A 26,872-nucleotide genomic window follows, 5' to 3' on the forward strand; every position below is an offset into this window, starting at 1 on the left:
TTATTTATTGGGAAACAAACAGCATATACACATCATAATAGTTTTCACATATAAAAAATAGCCAAGACAACGAAGTTTCCACTTTTGCACAGTGTCACGGATGTATCTTTTACAAATGAAGTAACTAATGGTGTCGTGCACAGGTGCGTGCTCGCTGCCTGCGTCGGACAGCGTGGAGTACCGCTGCCTGTTGCGCGACGAGGGCGCGGACGGCTCGCGCGCCTGCGACGCGCTGGAGGCCCACGGCGCCGTCGTGCAGCCCGAGTGCCGCCGCCCCAACTACTACAGCCCCACGCCGCTGCCCTACATGTTCTGCGTCGACGGCCGCTGGAGCTACGAGCCCACATGCCAGCCCGGTGAGAGCCAACCCATTGACACAGAGGACGCCGACTCAATCCGGATGTGACATACCTTGACCAGCAACTGAGGTGAATGCCAGCCCGGTGAGAGCTAGCCCATTGACACAGACCTACACGCCAACTCGATCTGGATGTGACATAGCTTGACCAGCAACTGAGGTGAATGCCAGCCCGGTGAGAGCTAGCCCATTGACACAGAGGACGCCGACTCAAACCGGATGTGACATAGCTTGACCAGCAACTGAGGTGAACTGCCCCGGTCTGGGGTTCAAACCCCCAGTCTCAGTAACAAGGAGTCTAATGCAGGTGCTCCTGCAATTGAACGCTTTGCGGTTCCATCGCATTATGAGAGTGACGGAATATGGGGGGGGTCTAGCTGAGTGGATAGTAAATTATCAGACAGTAAACAACAACAGCCTGTAAATTCCCACTCTGGGTTAAAGGCCTCCTCTCCCTTAAAGGAGAAGGTTTGGAACATATTCCACCACGCTGTTCCAATGCGGGTTGGTGGAATACACATGTGGCAGAATCTATGAAATTTGTTACATGCTGGTTTCCTCACGATGTTTTCCTTCACCGCTGAGTACGAGATGAATTATAAAGACGAATTAAGCACATGAATCAGCGGTGCCTGGGTTTGAACCCGCAATCCTCGGTTAAGATTCACGCGTTCTAACCACTGGGCCATCTCGTCTCCAGACAATAAACATTAGGCACTAATGCGTGAAAGTAGTAATTGTGGCCTTCCAGGCAGGATGTGTCACATACATACATAATTCTATGTAACTAGCCTGTGTGACTGTGCTTTTTAAATGTTGAAAAAGAGTAACTACTGATTTTTTCACCGGTTCCTCCCGGGAGAATATGTACTTCGAAGCGACGGTGGCTTCGCTTAATATACTTGAATCATCATCTCCTGCCCTTTTCCCAATTTTATTTGGGGTCGGCGCAGCATGTCTCCTTCCATGCTTCTCTGTCAGACGTCATCTCACAAGTAACATTCTCTCTAACCATATCGTCTTTCACACAGTCCATCCATCGTTTCCTTGGTCATCCTCTACCTCTGTAATAATAAATAAATAAATATGACACAACATCACATACATTACTCCGATCCCAATGTAAGTAGCTGAAGCACTTGTGTTGTGGAAAATCAGAAGTAACGATACCACAAACACCCAGACCCAAGACAACATAGAAAACTAATGGTTATCTACATCGACTCGGCCGGGAATCGAACCCGGGACCTCAGAGTGGCATACCCATGAAAACCGGTGTACACACTCGACCATGGAGGTCGTCATATCTATATCCATTCACATCCATGCTCAAGCTCAATATACTTGAATGACGATAAGTGTTCGGAAGGGCGAGTGCAATAGAGTGTTTCAAAATCAAAATAAACTTTATTCAAGTAGGCTTTTATAAGCACTTTTGAATCGTCATTTTACAATTAAGTGAAGCTACCACCGGTTCGGAAAGTAGATTCTACCGAGAAGAACCGGCGAGAAACTCAGTAGTTACTCTTTTTTACATTTAAAAAATACAACGTCATGTTAATTAAATACAATTATTTCAATTAATGTTTGTCGGCAGAGTGCGGCACGCCCACTCCGCGCGCGGAGGCGCTGGTGGCGGGCGGCAGCGTGGCGGCGCGCGGGGAGTTCCCCTGGCACGCCGGCCTCTACCGCCGCGCCGGCGCCGCGCTGCACCAGATCTGCGGCGGCTCGCTCGTCAACGAGTGGACCGTCGTCTGCGGTGAGCCAGTGGACGACGCGACTCAGATGTACCATCGGCTAAATTCGTAAAACCGATTGCCGATTCACACAACCAATAGAAACAGCCCCCTATCGCGCCATTTGACGCTATTCGTCGCTATAGATTCCCGCGTCAGTTTAACCCGAGACAGCGAGTGTAAAGCGACGCGTCAAATTGACGAATATATTAGGTCTTGATATTACAAGTTATTACGTTTGTGTAAAGATCATATTCGCATGAGACATGAATATTGATAATTTGGGATAGCGTACTTATTTGGGATAATCGGTTTTACGAATTTTGCCGATGATACATATAAGTTGTATCAATCAAATCAAATCAAAATAAACTTTATTCAAGTAGGCTTTTATAAGCACTTTTGAATCGTCATTTTACAATTAAGTGAAGCTACCACCGGTTCGGAAAGTATATTCTACCGAGAAGAACCGGCAAGAAACTCAGTAGTTACTCTTTTTTAACATTTAAAAAATACAACGTCATGTTAATTAAATACAATTATTTCAATTAATGTATCCTGCTTGGAAGTCAACAGGTATTAATAGTACCAACAACAATAATAGCCTGTAAATTTCTTCTCTCTAGCTGGGCTAAAGCTTTCTCTCCATTCCAGGAAAAGGTTTGGAACATATCCTATCGCCGTTCCAATGCGAGTTGGTGGAATTCACATGTGGCAGTATTTCTATGAAATTTGTCACATTCAGGTTTCGTCACGATGTTTTCCTTCACCGCTGAGCACGAGATGAATTATAAAGACAAATTAAGCACACGAAACAGTGGTGCTTGCCAGGGTTTGAACCTGCAATCATCGGTTAAGATGCACGCGTTCTAACCACTGGGCCATCTCAACTCACTTATCTATATATATATATATATAGATATGCACCTGCACTATTGCACAATAACCCCCCCCCCCCCCTATCCTTGCACAGCTGCGCACTGCGTCTGGGTGGACGGTTACGGCATCGTGTCGCTCGAGCTGTTCGCCGTGGCGCTGGGCAAGCTCTACAGGGACTGGGATGATCCGCGGGACAAGCCATATCAGCAAATGTCCGAAGTAAGTACAGCTAATCCCGCTTTCTTCATTTGAAAACGTTTTATATGTAAACCCAGCTTGGTTTCCTATCTAAATAATCTATGCAAGTATGTTATAATATGTAGTTAATATTTATGTATATATATTGTATTTCTATGTATGTATTATTGCGATGTAGTTATGTGTAGTTTATAACTATACGTTAGTATAAATATTATTATATTGTACTTTTCCTCATTTTTCTGTATATTTTTCTTCACTTACCTGTTTTCGTTGAGGTCCTATCACCAAAGTGTTGGTATAATACAAAAAATCTCAATCAATCAATACTTTATCTCTCCTGAAGTGGTTCACAATCAAAACGGATACAAGATTGATTATTTTGCTCGATACTTCCAATTCGACGATTAAAGTAAGAATGACCATTTCTAGGCTTACTCCTAGTATTTAATGTTTACACGCCCCTCCTCCGACTAGCAACATCCGGTTTCGATCCATTTAAAAAACCAATTTAGTTTAGTCAAAATGGATGTTGACAATCAACGCAAATTGTAACGACTATTTAAATCGAATTATTTATGCTGATAATACTTTAAAACATTAAAACAATAAAATATGATCATATTAATATAAATACGCTAACAAAAGGTTGTCTGTGAGAGATCGCTATAAGCGATAAGACCGCCTTTACGCACCATGTACTTAATTTTTGTTTTGTATTTCCCCTTTTTTTCCATGTGTTGTACAATAAAATAAATAAAAGTTGTCCCCGGTACTCCGGAATACAGACTAAAAAACTTCAGCGAGCATCATGGGATCGCTTTCGCCGTGACGCCCTGACGGTCAGTTTAGTAGCCTCGGATGTGATATTTAATTTTTTTTTTTACAGGTGTCGGCGATTTTCGTCCCGGAGCGCTACAGCGGAGCCGAGCTGCTGTATCAAGACGACCTGGCAGTGATCAAGCTCACGGACAGGGTCGTGTACCGCACCTACATCCGGCCTGTTTGCCTGGATTTCTCACAGGAATTCGATGATTTCCAATTACAGCACGGAAAGTTGGGCAGGGTGAGTTTGTTTAATCTATTCATACATGTAAAAAAAATTTGAGTGTCTGTTTGTAATATTAATATAGCCCTTTTTAACTCAATGCATATGTATGTATGTATACACGGTACACATAACGATTTTTTTTTAAGAATTTTTATATGTCTTTTTGTTCCGGATAATCTCTGGAACGGCTGCACCGATTTTGATGGGACTTTCACTGACAGATAACTGATATAATAGGGAGTAACTTAGGCTAATTGATTTTTTTTTGTTAAATTCAAACGCGTGCAAGGTCGCAGGAACAGCTAGTTATATCTATTGGTAAAAATATAATTCTAAATTTTAATTTACTTGCAAACTACATGAGCGCATATTGCCAGAAGGCCCTAGAACGTATGATTTCTATTTGCACTATTATCATTATTTATATATTTTTAATATAGATAATATATATTTAACATACAGAAGTGAAATAGAATGAAGAAAAAGACGAGAATATAAATTACTTTAAACAATTTATTCACAAATAACACTTTTAACACATTACAAGTCGCGCCAATATTGACCTTACTGTTCGCGCCCAAAAAGAAAGAATAATTACGGCTTGATACGATTTCGCGCGCTTTGTTTTTTTTTCTGTTTTTCTTTCCAGCCAGTTGTATTGATGTATGTTAAATGAATCTCCTATATATATATTTATTGTATGGATACTATATGTGTATGTATGTATTTTGCTTTTATTGTTTTAATTAAATTAAAAAAATCAAGCTAATTACTAATAACCGCCTCCAGGGTGTAAAGGTTGACTATGCACCACCATATATGTTTAATTTGTGTTGATAATTATCTCGTGCTCGGCGGTGTAGGAAAACATCGCGAGACCGAACCTGTGTCTTCTGTCACATGTGCATTCCACCAATCCACATTGGAACAGCGTGGTGGAACATGTTCCAAACCCTCTCCTTAATGGAGGAGGAGGCTTTAGCACAGCGGTGGGAAATTTACAGGCTGTTACTTTTTTTTTACTAGGTCATCATAGCAGACTGTAATAGAAAACTTTACTTACTATATATAATGTATATCTATTATATTTGAGATGTCTATGTATTATATACAAAAACCTACCTCGGATCAAAATCAAAATAGAATTTACTCAAGTAGGCTTTCACAAGCACTTTTGAATCGTCATTTAACAATTAAGTGAAGCTACCACCGGTTCGGAAAGTCGATTCTACCGAGAAGAACCGGCAAGAAACTCAGTAGTTACTCTTTTTCAACATTTAAAAAATACAGTCATGTTAGTTAATACAATTATTTAAATTAATATATCCTGCCTGGAAGTCAACAGGTATTAACTCCACGCTTTTTTATCATACCACCGGTTCGAATCGATTTTTACTTATTTATTTACAGGCCGCCGGTTGGGGTCTCACTCAGAGCCGCCAGGGGACCGAGTCCTCGGAGCTGAAGGTGGTCGACATGCCGTACGTGGACTGGGAGGAGTGCAGGCGCCGCACTCCGCCCGAGTACGCTGCCTTCATCATCAGCGACAAGATCTGCGCCGGCTTCGGCAACGGTGAGAGCGAGGCCCTTACTACCGTTACATTTTGTGCTATACATAGCGGTCAAACGAGCTGGAGGCTCACCTGATGGAAAGTGACTACCATCCATGGTCATTGCAACACCGGGGGCGCTTACTGGGTCTTTAAATAAATCAATAAATATGAGACAACATCACATACATTGCTCTGATCCCAATGTGAGTAGGTAAAGCACTTGTGTTATGGAAAATCAGAAGTAGCGACGGTACCAGACCCAGACCCAAGACAACATCGGAAACTAATGATAATGTAAATCGACTCGGCCGGGAATCGAACCCGGGACCTCGGAGTGGCGTATCCGTGAAGATCAGTGTACACGCCACTCGACCACAGAGGTCGTCTAAGGAAAGAGTACGCTCTTTTCTTGAAGGAAAAATCGTAAGCTGGTTCCACAGAGTGGTTGTGTGAGGTAGAAAGTGTCTTAAAAATCGCGCTGTTGTGGATTTTCGGACGTTAAAGTGAAAACCGCCTTACTGTCTACGCACTTGTTAGATACTTATTACTTCATAATAGGCTGTTTGACTGGTTTTTAAAGACCGTTTCATATTATTTAGTAGAGGTTAAGAAACCCAATAAAAGTTGGTTTTTTTCTAGTACATATTTGCCGAAAAATATCGTATTAAAAATTTCATATTTAAATAGCGCGTATAAATGCTACTTGGACAATATCGGCAATGGGGTCGGTGACGTCAATTTGCTGTATGTTAATCTGTGGCACATATAGTAGGCAAACAAGGTTAACAAGCAAGTGACTTCATCATAAGCCCGGCCAATCGGGAGCGTTTTGTGTCACGTCAGAAACGTTTGCAAAATTGCATTTTTATTTATGGATTTTTTAATAAATAATGTCTTATTTTTAACTTTCTTTAGTAAATAACCATTTTTAAACTCATAATATACACTGATTACAATAATTCACAATTTATTTTTCGCATTGTCAAATGGCCTTTACTTAGGTCATAAGACAAATAGAGATTACATGAATAACAATTCATATTTATTTAAACATTATAGCATCTTTAGAAATCGTTATATTATATTACTCAATAGTTACATCCAAACTAAGTATCTGAATACTAACTTTATATCTTAATAATTTAACTTACCGCGTTTCGTCCGGTTAGTGAGAGTTCCGGAGGCCCGATCATTCTCCCCTCCAAAACTTGATGGTTATGCAGAATATGGCTAAATTAACCCAGGAGGGTACCATCAGCGACAGCGGTGGAGTTTCCTCTGGGCATCCACGCTCAGGACTTACACAACCTGAGCAGGGATGCCTAGGCTGCCCTTCGAATTCTTGGGGCAATTTTGCGCTCGCCACTGTTCGGGGCAAGTGGAGCAGGCATCATAAGGCAACCCCTACCACCCTCGCTGTGGACTTCTGCAACATAAGGGGACTCAACTCCAACCTCAACGCCGTTCACTACCATCTGGAAACGGCAAAGTAGGCCTCGCTCATTTTAACCAAGACCCAGATATCTTCTGCCGATACGACTTTTCTTTCATACCCTGGGTACAAATTGGAAGATTCCTTTGTACCACGAGCTGGGGTATGCGTTTACGGCAAAGATGATATCTGTTCTCGACGCCTCGGCAGCCTTGAAGGGTAGGACCTATCGATTATCTGTCTGCGTATAGACTGCGACGACCATCCGCGAATCTATGTGTGCCTTTATAGGTCCCATAGCGGCAATTCCGAAACCGACCGACTGGTTGAGCACGTCCAAATGGCGACAGATTCCGTGCTGCAGCAGATTCCATCCGCAGATATCGTTATTCTGGGCGATTTCAATGCCCACCATACAGAGTGGCATGCATCACGCACCACTGATCATGCGGGCAGATCTGTTCTCGACTTCGCTTTGGCTTATGATTTGACACAAGTGGTCACCTCACCAACGCTAATACCGGACGTGGAGGATCATACACCTTCCCTGTTGGACCTTCTGCTGACTTCACATCCGGATGGCTATCAGGTTACCGTCGATCCCCCTCTGGGCTCGTCGGACCACTGTCTCGTCCGGAGTACAGTGCCGGTTGTGCGGTACTCACGGCCTCGCTTCGTTGGGTGCCGCCGAGTATGGCACTACAAGTCAGCAGATTGGGATGGGATGCTGTCTTTTTTTGCATCTTACCCATACTCTGCCCAGTGGCGGATTTACCAATAGGCTAAATAGGCTGGAGCCTAGGGCGGCATATTTAGCCCAAATTTGTTATTATCTTACAGTACGTCCGTAATCCGTATACTTGGCACTACATAGCCGGTACTGATAGAATTATCACCTAGTTCATAATCATACTAATAACGGGAAAATGTCGATGTAATGAGGACGACAGAACACAAATCATAAAGCTGCAATTTCGAAAAAAAATAGTCAATATGATTGTGAATTAAACTAACGTATTGAATATCAAGTCAGTAGGGCATGAGGACGAGGGAAATGAAACGCTCGAATGTTGATATAAGACTACTTTGTTAACGTTACTGGTGTGGGTTTTATATTATGATGGCACTAAACATATGTATATCTAGATAGATACCACAAGGGGCAGCAAAAATTGAATAGCCTACTATCAGCAAATTTGTAAATCTGCCACTGGCTCTGCCTCTAGGTCCCTCAAAAACGTGATTGCTAGGGCGAAGACGGAGTTCATTGGCAGAATGGCGAGAGACTGGTGCACCAGTCATTGGCCCATACCGCGAAAGAGAAGGCCGATCTTTTAGACTCTTCGCGTCGAACTCGACCCTGGATGACCAAGGAAAGTCTCCACCAACAATTCCGCGGCGTGATACCACGATGCCGGAGGTTAAATTCCGGCAAAGTGCAGTTAGAAAAGCACTTCTTTCCTTGGATATTCATAAGTCGAGTGGACCCGATGGCATCCCTCCAATCGTGCTACGGACATGTGCTCCCGAGTTGGTCTTAATGCGTCTTTTCCGGCAATCCTACACATTAGGCGTCCTGAACTCCTGGAAGACGGCTTTGGTGCATCCTATCCCTAAAAAAAGGCAACCCCTCAAATCCGTCCAATTATAGGCCTATATCCAACCTCCTTGTTCTCCAAGGAAATGGAGTTGTTAACGTGGCTGCTCCTACGTATCTAGAGGAGAATCAGCTGATTAATGACTGCCAGTACGGTTTCCGTCGGGGTCGCTCATCCGGAGATCTTTTAGTTTACCTTACTCACAGATGGGCAGAGGCAGTTGAGAGCAAGGGGAAGGAATTAGCAGCCAGTTTGGACATAGCGAAGGCTTTCGATCGCGTGTGACACAAAGCGCTTCTTTCGAATCTCCCTTTCTATGCTTCCTGGGAAATTATGCAATTGGATAACCAGCATTTTGACAGATCGGAGCATCAAGGTCGTTGTCGACGGTGCATGCTCCGACTTAAAATTCGTCAATGCTGGTGTTCCACAAGGCTGCGTTCTATTACCCACTCTCTTTCTTCTTCATATCAATGATTTGTTGCAATCGGGCAAACCGCGCTAATATTTCTCGGGAAAACGTCGAAGAAAACCGGAACAAACTTGTGTCTGATATCGAGACTACATTAGACAAAGTCTCGGAATGGTGACGACGAAACCTAGCCCACTTTAACTCCAATAAGACACAAGTTTGCGCGTTGTGGAAATTATATCGTACCTTAAATGTTAACACCTCGCTGGTCGGGTAACGGAGTTTCTATCACTTATATTAGTCTCACTACAAATTACGTGATACATTGTAAATAGAAAATTCAACGTACCCTCTAAATAAAATCTAATTATTATTATTACAGAATTGATTAAACATATAATAAATAGTGTACACCTCCTCCTCCGTGGTCTAGTACTGTGTACACCGGTTTTTATGGGTACGACACTCCCGAGATCGAGTCGGTGTAGAAAAAGTTCCTTAGTTTTCTATGTTGTCTCTGGTCTGGGTGTCTGTGGTGCCGTCGTTACTTGTGATTTTCCACAACACGAGTGCTTAAACTACTTACATTGGGATTAGAGCAATATACGTGCTGTTGTCCAATATGTCATAACTAGATATCGGATTATATGCACTATCAAAATGCCAAAATATCCATGCCAATATGCACAAAATGACCTTTCGACGTCACCGGACAAACCTTGAAAATTGGCGCCATTCCTAAATACATACATACGTACATCTTCAGGAAGAGTTTGTCCGGTGCCGTTGATAAAGGCGCCAATTTTCCTTTTCCAGTCAAGATCGGGGCTTATTATTTTACACGCCTAACATGTCTAACTACGGAAATAAGCACTGTTAATGAAAAAGTACACAAATATGCAATAACGCTACAAATATAGTATCATATGAAAGAAAGAAAAAAAGCATTTATTGACACACACACATATAAAGAATAAAAAATATATACAAAAAATTTATATAAAAACAAAATATGCATATATAATATATGCATTTGCATATTTGTATACAGACACAACAACAACAACAATAGCCTGTAAATTCCCACTGCTGGGCTAAAGGCCTCCTCTTCCTTAGAGGAGAAGGTTTGGAACATATTCCACCACGCTGTTCCAATGCGGGTTGGTGGAATACACATGTAGCAGAATTTCTATGAAATTTGTCACATGCAGGTTTCCTCACGATGTTTTCCTTCACCGCTGAGCACGAGATGAATTATACAGACAAATTAAGCACATGAATCAGCGGTGCTTGTCTGGGTTTGAACCCGCAATCATCGGTGAAGATGCACGCATTCTAACCACTGGGCCATCTCGACTCTCATTTGTATAATGCTTATATAAATATGCAAATGCATATGATCCGATGTGTAGTGATAAGCACGCGCGTGTCCGCAGGCACGACGCTCTGCAAGGGCGACAGCGGCAGCGGGTTGGTGTTCGGCGCGCGCGAGCACGGCGTGCTGCGGTACTACCTGCGCGGCGTGCTGTCCACGAGCCCGCACGGCGCGGCCGGCGGCTGCAACCTGCACGCGCTCACCAGCTTCACGCACGTGCGCCGGCACGAGCGCTTCCTGCGCCGCCACCTCGCGCCCGCCTAGCCGGATGTGGCGTAGCTAGGTGAAAAGGGGCCCCGGTGCACAGAAAAAGAATCGGGCCCTCACCCCCTCTTTGCCATCCCTCTTTAACTAATAATTACCCTTTGTAGATACCAAATAAGAAATCTTGTGCGCAGGGTCGTGATTTTCTAGCTACAGAAGCTTAAGGTTTAGTTTAGAGGGCCCCCTGAACTCCGGGGCCCTGGTGCACTGCACCGCCAGGCCCTACGATAGCTACGCCACTGCTAGCCGGATGACGCGCACTCCTGCGTGCTCGCAGACGTCTTCCGAACTTATCTTACGTAGTTTTATAAATCCAAACTCAGCTCGATTAGATATAAATACATTTGTTTAACAAAATATGTTCAACCGGCATAATTCCAAGTTGTACAATCAATCACCCTTAATTTTCATGATAACCCCGTTCAAAACCCCGATTCTGACCACCGACCGCTCTCTTCTGTTTTTCCTTCTTTTATTTTTTCTGTCAATCTGTCCAGTCATCCAATTGGTCAGCCGATCAAAGTCGGCATTCTTTACCAGCCAGCCACGACGAAACAGTGTTACCATCTCTAAATCAGAATAACACCATTAAAATCATCACAGTAGGAACACTAAATTATGCGTAATAACGTATATTGAAAAAGAAAAAATTTAAAAATACGTATAAAAAAGCAGTCATGCTATATGTGAATACCAGTGAGTGCCCCCCTCCCTTTAGTGCCCCCTACTTTAGTGTAAGAGTAACGTTAAATCTAAGTAAGCCATCGTAGCGACATTAAGTTAACGTCTGTAGTCTATTACGTAGTATTTTAGTTAGTTTATTATTGTTATAGAGTACCGAACGCATACGAGCATCACAGTTAACTATAAGGATTAATTTAATTTATAAAGCATGAGAATACAATGCTACGATCGTTGAGAGCACCTCGCATCCGTTAACACGTCACCCTGCGGTACGGGGCGTTTAAGACCTCGTATTAAAACCATCATAACAACGGTACGGATCTTATTAGACTCGAAACGTTTATGAAACCAAAAATCGGTGTGTGTTATGTGATCGAATTTTATATCTTCGGTGCGGTACGTGGTCAAAGAGACCCCGTATTGAAGTAGGTGCACCATAGCATTCTGTTTCCAATAGGCATCATGTAAATATATTCACTATAAACAATATATAAAACAGTCGTTACGGCCTCCGTACGCCAGAGTTGTCTATGATTTCGTAACCACATACGGGGCGTATAAGACCCCGCGCAGCATTGAACGTGTTAACAGTCTATAACAGTTCTAGTTAGTAGTAGTAGTAGTTATTCTCATGCTCAACGCGAGCTCAAATAGTGCGCATAAGATAGTCTTAGTGTTTAGTTGTGTCGTAAATAAATCCGTACAATAAGTGTAGCGAATGAGAATCTGAGAGAGATTATAAGGCTTGAGAATCGCGTTAAATCGCTTAAATAAAATACCCATCGCCATGTATTTGCCATTTATTGCTATCTTGATAATTTATATGGTCTCAATATCGATAAGTTGCATACTTTTTTGCCCCGTACTTTGCCCATAGACCACAATTGAGTTCTAGTAGATAACGGCATTATAGATATTCCGCGGCAGCGATGGGTGTATTTCGTGAAACTGACTGCCTATTCCTACTCAGTAGGATTTGTGGCTGGACAACAGCTGAGGTGACATTATATTCATCATGTACGCAGTCTTGCCATTATAGGAATAAAATTAGGCATTTTTACAGGATAGTAATTTATTATAAACGATTTCGTATATTAATCTGAGGAGAACGAATATTACACGCGTTCTGTGAGAAACGATCAGTCAGTGAATCAGTATACAGATATACTTTGTTTTTATAAATGAATCGCAGATAAATAGGCTATTTGACTGGTTTTTAAAATTAATTTTATATTATTTAGTAGAAGTTAAGGAACCCAGTAAAAGTTGTGTTTTTTATTTCTGGTACATATATGCCAAAAATTTCATATTAAAAATTCCATATTTAAATAGCGTGCAAATACGCTACTTGGAAAATATGGCGCTGCAATGTGGTTGGTGACGTCACTTTCCTGTATTTTAATCTGTGGTACATAATGTAGAAAAGAAAAGTTTACAAGAAAGTGACTTCATCATAAGCCCGGCCAATCGGGAGCGTTTTGTGTCAAGTGACGAACGTTTGAAAAAATGCATTTTTATTTATGGATTTTTGAATAAATTAAGTATTATTTTCAACTTTCCTTAGTAGTAAACAATTTTTAAACTCATAATATACACTGATTACAAGAATTTACAATTTATTTTTCACATTGTCAAATAGCCTATTAATGATATTGTTGACGAGTGAGAGTATGTCGACAGCGGGGGGCGTAAGATACGCAGACCTTTATACATTCAGATATTCAATGTGGCTAACAGCTCAGCTACAGGATCGCTATAGAACCCCGCAATCTTAGCCAAATCTGACAGAGTCTTCATTATGAGTTCGTTTATACTGTAAATAATAATAATAATAATAACCTTTATGTGAAAAATATAAGCATTACAGTATTTACACCAAGTCGCTTATATCAACACTAATTACATAAACATTTTTTTTAAATTCTTACTTATTTAAATAAAACATACTACGAGGACAAATGAAATAAAATTTAGTAAAAAATACACTGGCTCACTCACCCTTCAAACCGGAACACAACAATACTGAATACTGTTTTTGGCGGTAGAATAACTGATGAGTGGGTGGTACGTAGTACCTACCCCGACGGGCTAGCACAAAGCCCTACCACCAAGTAAATCCTAACTCTATCGAACTCCCCCGCTGTTCGAGTCAACAGGGTTAGTTAGGTTAGATCGTAGTGATATGAATTTATTTCGTTTTGAGATTATTTCCTTATTGCACGTTTATTGTACGGCAGTGGACGCTTTCTACTCTGGGCAGCGTTTTCTGCAGCCGAGAAGTGAGATCGTAATTCTTTTTTAATTCTACTTTTGTTATACTGACTCTATTTCAGAACAAATTTTACTATAGAAAGGCATTTATTTGCATTTAGTTTTTTTTTTATTTTATTTATTTTAAAGTAACAATTTCTATGAATTAAAATCTTTTAATTACGAGTGTGATGATGATTGTTAGTAAATGTGATAGAAAAACGAATTCGTTAAACTTATTTCAATTTACATTGTGCAAAAAAATTCCCGACAAAATTTGACAGCGATTTTTTTTCAGTGTAAATTGGTATAAGTCCGCGATGATATATCTGTATATTTTGTTACCTATTAGTTACTTTGCGTTTATTAATTAATCATGATGTATGACAAATTGTAATATATCTATTTCTTTTGTAATGTTATTTATTAATTAATTTATTTTTTTTTTAATTTTAAACCAAAAATTACCAAAAACGTACAAATGAGGTTGTATAATAATTTTGAATTGTTTTAGTCAATTATTGAATGTAACTGTTATGAATATTTACATACACCTGTATAAATTACTAAAAATGTAATTCATGCTGATTGAAATTTTTGTAAAATGTTCCTTAAAAGGTCGATAATAGAGTTGAAAATATGATAGAATCATTTGTGTAACAATGATATGAAAAATCAACGTCTTCGATCCTATTCTCGTCGACAATATGTTTTATTTCTCTGTGATAGACCTTTTTACGAAATTACTTTTGTGACATTTACTATTGTTAATTTTTTACAATTTTATAATGAAATTTTATACTGAAATTTACAAAAAAAAAGCAACAAGAGAGTAGAATCAAAAAAGGACAAACTTTATTATAATTCGTTTAAACCTATTTTGTGTTTTATTTCATTTACTAATAAGTGATAAGAGAGGTTGTCAGGTGTGAGAAACCTTTCTTGATGTACCCCTGACAAAGTGTATCCAAAATATCAGGACGATTGGTTGCTGAAAATGTAAAAGGTGTACTAAACGCAGTTTTTTCAACGAATTAATTTCACTGATTTGGCCGTCAGAGCCACAGAGCTACTTTCGCATTTATAATACCTACGTTGGTTTTTTAAATATGCACCCAAATTAGTAACGAATAAAAATTGCAGCTAATTCTACAGGGTAGGAGCGCAGGGCTACGCCGGCCTTACGGCAACGCTGCATTATTATTACTTATTATAATGCAGCGTTGTCGTAAGACCATTAAATGTACTTATTGTACAATTAATATGTAAGAAAAGAAGTAATGATACCAGGTACTGTCCCATATGATTTTCCTACAAAGTCAAAGTCAAAAATCTTTATTCAAAATAAAAGTGATTACACTTTCTTATTGATAGTCAAAAATCTACCATCGGTTCGGAATTTAACACCTCAGAAGATCCGGCGAAAGAAACTCAGTGGGATCAATCAGATCAGTAATATGACGAAGTCACTTGCTTGTTGACCTTGATTGCCTATAACTGTACATATATACCACAGATTAAAATATAAGCAAGTGACGTCACCGACCCCATTACAGCGCTTATTTAAATATGGAATTTTGAATATGATATTTTTCGGCAAATATATACTAGAAATATAAATATCAACTCTTACCGGGTTCCTTAACCTCTACTAAATAATATAAAATGGATTTTAAAATCCAGTCCATTAGCCTATTGATTAAACATACAATAAATAGTGTAAACACCGGTTTTCATGGGTACGCCACTCCGTTGGATATTATTTTAAATTAATTTTGTGGAAATTTTAAAGAGCGACCTTTAGTACAAATTCGTTCATGTTCGAATAAGAATTCCCACCAGCGTCCTTTCTTTCGGCTGCTTTGAAATAAATCCCTACTTTTTATACATTTTTGGAAGGCTAAGAAATTGGTTATTTTTTTTAAATAATCTGTAGATCAAGTTTCATAATGATTTTTTTAGTTTTTAAGGCATCTTTGAAGATAAACATAAAAAAAAATATTTAAATAATATCGGTTTCCGTCTCCCATTTTGAAATTGGGCCGATAATGATTGATCAAATATTGACAAATATCCAGTGTTTAATCGTTTTTATAAATCAGAAGAAATAAAATAGATTGTTAATGATATTTTTTTCTAAATAAATTTTTGAAGTTGCATTTTTGCCAATTTTTGAAAAAATCTAAAAAACGCGATAACTCAAAAATGGATCACTTTTGGATGGTGGGTAGTCATATGGGGGTTAAAATGATTGCGAATAGTCACCCCAATCACCTCCCAACGGGAATACGTCGGATCGCCAATAACCCTGTGTGTCTACAAGCGCGTCCCGCAGGCACGGCGCTCTGCAAGGGCGACAGCGGCAGCGGGTTGGTGTTCGGCGCGCGCGAGCACGGCGTGCTGCGGTACTACCTGCGCGGCGTGCTGTCCACGAGCCCGCACGGCGCGGCCGGCGGCTGCAACCTGCACGCGCTCACCAGCTTCACGCACGTGCGCCGGCACGAGCGCTTCCTGCGCCGCCACCTCGCGCCCGCCTAGCCGGATGTGGCGTAGCTAGGTGAAAAGGGGCCCCGGTGCATAGAAAAAGAATCGGGCCCTCACCCCCTCTTTGCCATCCCTCTTTAACTAATAATTACCCTTTGTAGATACCAAATTAGAAATCTTGTGCGCAGGGTCGTGATTTTCTAGCTACAGAAGCTTAAGGTTTAGTTTAGAGGGCCCCCTGAACTCCGGGGCCCTGGTGCACTGCACCTCCTGGCCCTACGATAGCTACGCCACTGCTAGCCGGATGACGCGCACTCCTGCGTGCTCGCAGATGTCTTCCGAACTTATCTTACGTAGTTTTATAAATCCAAACTCAGCTCGATTAGATATAAATACATTTATTTAACAAAATAGGTTCAACCGGCATAATTCCAAGTTGTACAATCAATCACCCTTAATTTTCATGATAACCCCGTTCAAAACCCCGATTCTGACCACCGACCGCTCTCTTCTGTTTTTCCTTCTTTTATTTTTTTCTGTCAATCTGTCCAGTCATCCAATTGGTCAGCCGATCAAAGTCGGCTTTCTTTACCAGCCAGCCACGGCGAAACAGTGTTACCATCTCTAAATCAGAATAACACCATTAAAATCATCACAGTAGGAACACTAAATTATGCGTAATAACGTATATTGAAAAAGAAAAAAATTAAAAATACGTATAAAAAAGCAGTCATGCTATATGTGAATACCAGCAAGTGCCCCCCTCCCTTTAGTGCCCCCTACTTTAGTGTAAGAGTAACGTTAAATCTAAGTAAGCCATCGTAGCGACATTAAGTTAAAGTCTGTAGTCTATTACGTAGTATTTTAGTTAGTCTATTATTGTTATAGAGTACCGAACGCATACGAGCATCACAGTTAACTGTAAGGATTAATTTAATTTATAAAGCATGAGAATACAATGCTACGATCGTTGAGAGCACCTCGCACCCGTTAACACGTCGCCCTGCGGTACGGGGCGTTTAAGACCTCGTATTAAAGCCATCATAACAATAGTACGGATCTTATTAGACTCGAAACGTTTAAGAAACCAAAAATCGGTGTGATGTGATCGAATTTTATTTCTTCCGTGCCGTACGTGGTTGAAGAGACCCCGTATTGGAGTAGGTACACCATAACATTCTGTTTCCAATAGGCATGATGTAAATATATTTATCACTTTACAACAACATATCAAACAGTTGTTACGGCCTCGGCACGCCAGAGTTGTCTATGATTTCGTAATCACATACGGGGCGTATAAGACCTCGCTCAGCATTGAACGTGTTAACAGTCTATAACAGTTCTAGTTAGTAGTAGTAGTAGTTATTCTCATGCTCAACGCGAGCTCAAATAGTGCGCATAAGATAGCCTTAGTGTTTAGTTGTGTCGTAAATAAATCCGTACAATAAGTGTAGCGAATGAGAATCTGAGAGAGATTATAAGGCTTGAGAATCGCGTCGAAACGCTCAAATAAAATACCCATCGCCATATATTTGCCATTTATTGATATCTTAATAATTTATATGCTCTCACTATCGATAAGTTGCATACATTTTTGCCCCGTCCTTTGCCCATAGACCACAATTGAGTTCAGAGAGATAACGGCATTATAGATATATCGCGACAGCGATGGGTGTATTTCGTGAAACTGACTGCCTATTCCTACTCAGTAGGATTTGTGACTGGATAACAGCTGAGGTAACATTATATTCATCATGTACGCAGTCTTGCCATTATAGGAATAATATTAGGCATTTTTACGGGAGAGTAATTTATTAGAAACGATTTCGTATAATTAATCTGAGGAGAACGAATATTACACGCGTTCCGTGAGAAACGATTAGTCAGTGAATCGCAGATAAATAGGCTATTTGACTGGTTTTTAAAATTAATTTTATATTATTTAGTAGAAGTTAAGGAACCCAGTAAAAGTTGTCTTTTTTATTTCTAGTACATATTTGCCAAAAAATATCATATTAAAAATTCCATATTTAAATAGCGCGCAAAAACGCTACTTGGAAAATATGGCGCTGCAATGGGGTCGGTGACATCACTTTCCTGTATTTTAATTTGTGGTACATATAGTAGAAAAGAAAAGTTTACAAGAAAGTGACTTCATCATAAGCCCGGCCAATCAGGAGCGTTTTGTGTCAAGTGACGAACGTTTGAAAAATGCACTTTTATTTATGGATTTTTGAATAAATTAAGTATTATTTTCAACTTTCCTTAGTAGATAACAATTTTTAAACTCATAATGTACACTGATTACAATAATTCACAATTTATTTTTCACATTGTCAAATAGCCTATTAATGATATTGTTGACGCGTGAGAGTATGTCGACAGCGGGGGCGTAAGATACGCAGGCCTTTTTACATTCAGATATTCAATGTAGCTAACAGATAAGCTACAGGATCGATTATTTGAAAAATATAAGCATTACAGTATTTACACCAAGTTGCTTATATCTACACTAATTACTAAACATTTTTTTAAACATTCTTACTAATTTAAATAAAACATTCTCCGAGGACAAATGAAATAAAATTTAGTAAAAAAAATAAAATTAAAATTTATAAATAAAATAAGCTTAAATCTATTCAGGAACTACAAAATTATTCTTTGAAATTTTCGACAACGGAGGCTACGTGTTCATATCCGATACCAAATAATGGCTTATATATAAAGCCTAAACGTTACCATGTAATTTACTCGTTTTCGAATTTCTATGTAATCTGTTGTAAGTAAGTGCAACTATCCGAGTCTGCTGGATAATCGATGTTATTTATAAATTTTTCGTCTCAGTAACAAGTAGTAAAAATTTCATTAAATTTTCAGTTTCATCACGAAATGAAATATCTGAAATATGTTTTTTTATGGTATAGGTTGGAGGACGAGCATAGTGAACCACCACCCATAGACAATGACGCTGTAATAAATATTAACCATTCTCTACATCGTCAATGCGCCACCAAACTTGGTAACTAAGATGCTATATCCCTTGTGCCTGTAGTTACACTGTCCCACTCACCCTTCAAACCGGAACACAACAATACTGAGTACTGTTATTTGGCGGTAGAATAACTGATGAGTGGGTGGTACGTAGTACCTACCCCGACGGGCTAGCACAAAGCCCTACCACCAAGTAAATCCTAACTCTATCGAACTCCCCCGCTGTTCGAGTCAACAGGGTTAGTTAGTCTTAAATTTTCGCGATTATTACACATTTAAATAAAACTAATTATAACGGATGAATCGCGTATATTAATTATTTTTAAACATCCCGACGTTTCGAGCACTTTGCAGTGTTCGTGGTCACGGGCAGTCTACGCGATTCATCCGTTATAATTAGTTTTATTTAAAAGGGTTAGTTAGGTTAGATCGTAGTGATATGAATTTATTTCGTTTTGAGATTATTTCCTTATTGCACGCTTATTGTACGGCAGTGGACGCTTTCTACTCTGGGCAGCGTTTTCTGCAGCCGAGAAGTGAGATCGTAATTCTTTTTTAATTCTACTTTTGTTATACTGACTCTATTTCAGAACAAATTTTACTATAGAAAGGCATTTATTTGCATTTAGTTTTTTTTTCTTTTCATTGATATAAAAGTAACAATTGCTATGAATTAAAATCTCTTAATTACGAGTGTGATGATGATTGTTAGTAAATGTGATAGAAAAACGAATTCGTTAAACTTATTTCAATTTACATTGTGCAAAAAAATTCCCGACAAAATTTGACAGCGATTTTTTTTCAGTGTAAATTGGTATAAGTCCGCGATGATATATCTGTATATTTTGTTACCTATTAGTTACTTTGCGTTTATTAATTAATCATGATGTATGACAAATTGTAATATATCTATTTCTTTTGTAATGTTATTTATTAATTAATTTATTTATTTTTTAATTTTAAACCAAAAATTACCAAAAACGTACAAATGAGGTTGTATAATAATTTTGAATTGTTTTAGTCAATTATTGAATGTAACTGTTATGAATATTTACATACACCTGTATAAATTACTAAAAATGTAATTCATGCTGATTGAAATTATTGTAAAATGTTCCTTAAAAGGTCGGTCATAGAGTTGAAAATATGCTAGAATCATTTGTGTAATAATGATATGAAATCAACTTAGTCTTCGATCCTATTCTCGTCGACAATATATTTTATTTCTCTATGATAGACCTTTTTACGAAATTACTTTTGTGACATTTACTATTGTTAATTTTATACAATTTTATAATGAAATTTTATACTGAAATTTACAAAAAAAAAAAAACAACAAGAGAGTAGAATCAAAAAAGGACAAAGTTTATTATAATTCGTTTAAACCTATTTTGTGTTTTATTTCATTTACTGATAAGTGATAAGAGAGGTTGTCAGGTGTGAGAAACCTTTCTTTCTGTGCCCCTGACAAAGTGTATATAAAGTATCATGATGATTGGTTCATGGTTGGTAGTGAACGCAGTTTTACATGATCAAATTGTTATTTAAAACTGCCACACGCTGCTTTGCTCGCGTTTTGGGTTAGGTGCTCAAAGAGTTCGAGCTTGCTCCAATCAGTAAACCAAATTTCAACGAATTAATTTCACTGATTTGGCCGACAGAGCCACAGAGCTACTTTCGCCTTTATGTCAGTGTAGATATTTGATAAAATATATATATTTATGTGATAGGTGGCAAACGATCTGGAGGCTCGCCTGATGGAAAGTGACTAACACCGCCCATGGACATCTGCAGCACCAGGGATATAACTGCTGATTATATTGCCGGTTCTTCTCAAGCAGATCTAATTTTTTTTATGACATGAAAAACGGTCACCACCGCCCATGGACATCCGCAAAATCGGGGGCTTGCAGGTGCGTTGCCGGCCTTTAAGGAGTACGGCGTTTTCTTGAAGGTTCCCAATTCGTATCGTTTCGGAAAAACCGCCGGAAAACCGAAAGCTGGTTCCACAAAGTGGTTGTAAATAGTTTGGTAATTTTTAAATAGTTCCCAGAAATTATTACTTACAAAAATAGTTTTCAAAGAGTATTTGTTGTATTTCAATGTAATTTGACTAAAAAAATGGCAGCTAATTCTACAGGTAAGAACGCAACGCCATTTGGCAATGGTATTCCATTACTTGTACAATTAGCTATTTGAATGGTTTTTAAAATCCGTTGTATATTATTTAGTAAAGGTTAAGGAACCCAGAGAAAGTTGTTTTTTATTTCTGGTACATATTTGCCGAAAAATATCATATTAAAAGTTTAATATTCAAATAGCGCGCAAAGACGCTTGGACAATATGGCGCTGCAATGGGGTCGGTGACGTCACTTGCCTGTATTTTCTATCTGTGTTATCTGTGGTATATATAAAAAGCAAGTGTCTACATCATAAGCGGAGCCAATCAGGAGCGTCTTGTGTCACGTGACAAACGTTTAAAAAATCAAATAGTAATAACTTTAGTTAATAAATAACCATTTTTAAAATCATAATATATGTATATATATAGGCACCGTGCAGAAACAACAGAGGGCGTTATAATTCCGACAGTGGAGACACCGTGCGAGTAAAAAAAGAAACTTCCCAGACACATTGGTGGCAGGCTGGCAGCTGTCAAGTCTGTAAATATGATTTTAAATAATCAAAATTATAAAACATGGTTTTTTACCAATTAACAATGAAAGTAATGGGCGCTGCAGATGGTGGTATTTTTAGATGGGAACCAGTTATTTGGATGTCAACTAAAAGAAAAAACGGTTATAGGTTAGATTCAACGATCGACGAAAATTAAACTGTCTTCCATAACAGTTACCCACAAAATTGTTGATAATAAATATAATCAAATAGTACTTTTTAAATACTTGAAGTTATACTTACGTGTGTTTTATAACCGCATTTATCCATTTCACTCTTTTATCCCTAAGCCATGGCATGTGAGTACTATTAGTAGGGAAATAGTATAATTTTACACCCTTAAAGTTGTTTTTGGATGTATTACGGCATCCAGAAATACAACAATACATTTCGATAGCTCAAATTATCAAAAATTAACACGATAATTCAGAAATATTTTCCGTTGTTTGAGAGTAGAATTTCTGAAATTGAGGGTGAAAGTTTTGAATATGAGTCACGAGATGGCAGAGTCATCGCTACGCACGGTGCCTATAGGCACCGTGCAGAAACAATAGAGGGCGTTATAATCCCAACACTAGAGACACCGTGCGAGTAAAAACAGAAACTTCCCAGGCACATCAGTGCAGACTGGCAGCTATCAAGTCTGTAAATATAATTTTACAATGATTATGGCAGCAGGGTCAAAATGTATCAAAAGCAAAAAGCTATTCGAATCAGGACATGTTTTCGATGTCACAGAAACAGTTGGCCAAGAACAAGAAACAATATTAACTGGATAAATTATTGCTCAGACAAAAATTTAAAATGTATATGATGTTAAGATAACAGTAAGTACTTTTTAAAATTAATTGTTAATTCAATATCTTTTGAAAACCATTGTTTTTATTTTATCCCTCCTTTTTCAGCTTAATTGCAATACATTTAGCAATAACAAATAATTAGATTATAACAAATAATTGGAACATCAAAGTTGCAATTTGTCAATGCAAGGAAGGTCTCTCAGGACAATGTAAGCACGTCTGTGCCTTAGTCTATTACGTGAATTCTGCAGAAGGTGCAGAATCGAAAACTAATTACGCACAAGAATGGGGCAAACCGTACAACAATTACTGGGTTATGATAAAGGAGTGACAGTAACATTTTACACCCTTAAAGTTGTTTTTCGATGTTTTACAGCATCCAGAACTACAATACATTTCGATAGGTCAAATTAACAAAAATTAACACGAAAATTCATTCACGAGATGGCAGAGTCATCGCTACGCACGGTGCCTATACTGATTACCATAATTGACACTTTATTTTTAGCGTTGTCAAATAGCCTTTGCCGTTTTCAATTATCAATAAATGACTGGTATTATAATTTACAGCGCCATCTATACTAGCGGCAAGATATCGTATCTTGCCGCTAGTATAGATTTGACACTTTAAAAAGTGATGTGAAATGTAAATTTATTATCGATATAATATATTCAAATCTTAGATTTTTTGCAAGTAATTTAATTCAAGTTTTTGTTTCAAGTAGTAGTTTGTAGTATCTTATTAAAAAGGTTTAATAAAAAAAATATAAAATAAGTTTAAGTAATATATTCGAACGAAATCAATTTAAATCAAAAATTGGAATTACAATGAATAACTTTATAAATACATTACATACAAGAAATAAATTGATACAAAAAAGAAACCAAAAACACCAGTAGCTATATTTAATCGGAGTCGTCCATACTGTTGCTTTCACTCTCACTATAGCAGTGAGAGTGAAAGCTACAATATGGACGTCACTCACATTAATTATAAGTTCATTTTCTAAAATCAAATAATTATCTATTTTCACATTTATTTCATAATCGTCCTTTATTAATTTAATAGTTCTATTTACAAACTTTTCCCATTCTTCTTTAGTCACACGTTCACAAGCTTTTTCTAAAATTTTTAGCATTTTTGCTGTGGTAAATGGGTGTTCTGTATTCTACCTTACAGCATATCCCTTAATTTGGGCTCACACCAACTCAATTGCATTATATTCACAATGGTAAGGCGGTAACCGTATAACTGTGTCCATATTCTAACGCTATTTCATCAATGACGTATCGGATCTTGGTTGGTTTGTTATCTTTTCAAAGACATAATATTTCCGCCTTTAACATTGTTATGTTTGCATCTACGCCATTTTTAAGCCATGCGACGATGTCAGCTTTTTTTTGGGATTGGGCAGGTGGCTTGTTAATTTGCATCGAGTGGTATGGGGCATTTTATAATTATAATAGATGGTTCAGGAAGCCTACACAACATTGAGGTAAACCATTCAGTAAACTTTTCCCCATTAATTTCCTCATGGTAGTCACCTGTGGTTTTTGAGGCAAAAGCCATGAGAGAACCTTCGACAAACCCGTTGATGGTTCCGGCGTGACAAATAATAAGTCGCGATCCTTTTCCAACAATAACTTTGGAAGTAGAAGCTGCAGTGTTATCGGTCCAAGAGCGGCTTACTGTATGGTTAGCATTAAGCCATGTTTCATCTAAGAACACAACATTTTGCCAATTTTCAATAATTTTCACTTGCCGTAAAAAAGTATATTTTGCCATAACGATATCAAATCTTTCCATTAATACTTTTCGTTTGTTACATTGTTTGTATCGAAATCCAACGTTCTTTAAAATCTTTGTTAATTAACTTTGCCCACCGAAGAACAATCCAGCGTCCTTTAGTGATTTCACTAACTTTTCTCGTGTTGGATACTCCTTCCGTAAATAGTAGCCGTACACATGTCTTCGAAGAGCATTGGCATCAAAACAATCGATGTCTACGACTGGTTTCTGTTTTTTGGTGTGTGAAGCTTATTGTCTTCTTTGCCAGTCTCGCCATATTTTTCTTTAGTTATTCGTCTAACAGTTCGTTGTCCAATATTAAGTGCATCAGCTACGCGTCAACCACTGATGATATAGGTAAAATTGGTCCTCCATTTTGAGATTCACGTTCGAAATAGTTACGAAGGCGTACAACGAACTCACGTGTCTGACTGTTTAGAACAGTTCTTTGTGTACGTTTGGCCATATCGACGAAATCCAAAACAAAAGGCTTAATCAAAATCCAAATGAACGACCAAGGGTCAACGAATAATGTAGTATCAATATCGGAAATCCAAAGCCAGGTCAAAATAATATCAGAATCGCAGTGCACTCACAGTTTGTACTTTTCGTAGCAACGTCAAGTCGAAACTGCTGCGTTTTGCATTGAGCATTGCCGCGAGTTTGCCGAAATTGGTAATTGTGCTAGCCAGCGATCCTATATGACGACCATATAATGTTGATTTCATTTTTAAAAAATTTTAATTTCAAAAAACAAATGCCGAGTTGTATGGCAGTTTGAACCACATTTGTCCAGTCTGACAGCGAGCGTGCACACTATTGTGGCGCCTTCTGATGCAAATTCTATATAGTATCAATTGGACCATTTCAACGCTAATATGTTTTGCTGTGTAGACACTTACGAAGAACGAATTTTACAAAATTGTAAAAAAAATGTTCGTTTGTAAAATCTAATTCCGTGGTCACAATTGCTTGTAATGTAGTATACATACTTCCAGATACTATTAATAATACCTTTTATAGAATACAAAGGGTTATGTATGAAGAAAACCTTTTTTTTTTCAAGTTGTTTGCAAAACCAACATAACAATAGCGTCTTCTTAACTAAGAAACTGAATAAAATATAACATTTTATCAAACAGGTCTGTGGAGTTGACATCCTACAAATCAGGACAATATCCACACATAAATATCGCGGGTTCCGTACATATTCGCTGCTCACATTTTGAACTTTGGATCATTATATCGTTTTTCTACCTGATTTGTAAATACACTCACAGGATCTAACATAGTTGAGTTGTGATGGTAAAGGTTACTCTAATGACCGGAAATCCTCTTTCGTCTTTCCCATGTAATGATGTAGGTACGTTGTGTTGCCTGTTCTGAATACTAATATTATTTCTATTATCATTTTCTACAATAAACATATATAAATAAAATAAATAATTTATAAAATAGATGAAATATTTACTGTCAACACAAATATAACACCGACTACGAGGTCGAGTGTGAGTGTGTGACGTACGCGTTTACGCAAAAAATAAAAATAAAGTTATCTTCGCGGTACCCTAATATTTGTAGTTTAGAAATCACATTCGATAAACTTTGAGACTAACTGCACGACACTACTGAAAATAAAGAACAACAATTTGCTCCTTTGATGTAATCATTTATTAAATACGAAACTTCATGAGCGGGCAAACGTCAAAACGGCCATCATAGCGTGCCGCTACTATAGTATTATTTTTCAATAAACTATTTTCATTCGCAATAGTAGTTCGCTGTAATTTAATATAGACGGCGTACTTGCGTTTATTTGATATAAATGGAGCTATCTAAAGCTAAAAAATATATGTGCTTTAGAAACTTTATTTTCAATGAAAAAATTAAAATAAAATCCGTTGCGTAATTTAAAATATACACACGCGTACAAGCGGCTGAAAGCGACTGCGTTCTGTTATCTAGAGATATTACAAAATGTACAACACGTACAGCCTGTAAATTTCTGCTGGGCTAAGGTCTCATTTCCCTTTGAGAAGAAGGTTTGGAACATATTGGTGGTAGCTTCACTTAATTGTTAAATGACGATTCAAAAGTACTTGTAAAAGCTCACTTGAATAAAGTATACTTTGATTTGATTCATATTATACGGGCATATGGAACATATTGTCCGTGCGAATCTGGGGCGGGTCGCTAGTTGCATAATTAAACATTGGAATCGTATTTGAATTGTTGTAAATTATTGATTTCCAGCTGTAACGAATGTACGGATGGCGTGACGTTAAGTAGGGCCGTTCCGAATGTAGGTCGACATAAAATAATAAGCAGTAATAAGCCCCAAT

At 38.3% G+C, this 26,872-nt stretch overlaps 1 protein-coding gene across 1 annotated transcript in view; it reads left to right on the forward strand.

Moving 5' to 3' along the window:
* Positions 1–14,668, forward strand: part of LOC124541354 (modular serine protease-like) — a 37,506-nt gene extending 22,838 nt beyond the window's left edge. The window contains exons 9-14 of the mRNA XM_047119208.1: positions 144–356; positions 1,956–2,117; positions 3,068–3,192; positions 4,061–4,237; positions 5,633–5,795; positions 10,654–14,668. Of these exons, the coding sequence (XP_046975164.1) occupies positions 144–356; positions 1,956–2,117; positions 3,068–3,192; positions 4,061–4,237; positions 5,633–5,795; positions 10,654–10,856 (1,043 nt within the window). The 3' untranslated portion in view covers positions 10,857–14,668. The remainder of the gene's footprint in view (positions 1–143; positions 357–1,955; positions 2,118–3,067; positions 3,193–4,060; positions 4,238–5,632; positions 5,796–10,653) is intronic.
* The last annotated feature ends 12,204 nt before the right edge of the window (positions 14,669–26,872 follow it).

Source organism: Vanessa cardui, chromosome 28 (assembly GCF_905220365.1).
Source record: "Vanessa cardui chromosome 28, ilVanCard2.1, whole genome shotgun sequence".
NCBI lineage: Eukaryota > Metazoa > Arthropoda > Insecta > Lepidoptera > Nymphalidae > Vanessa > Vanessa cardui.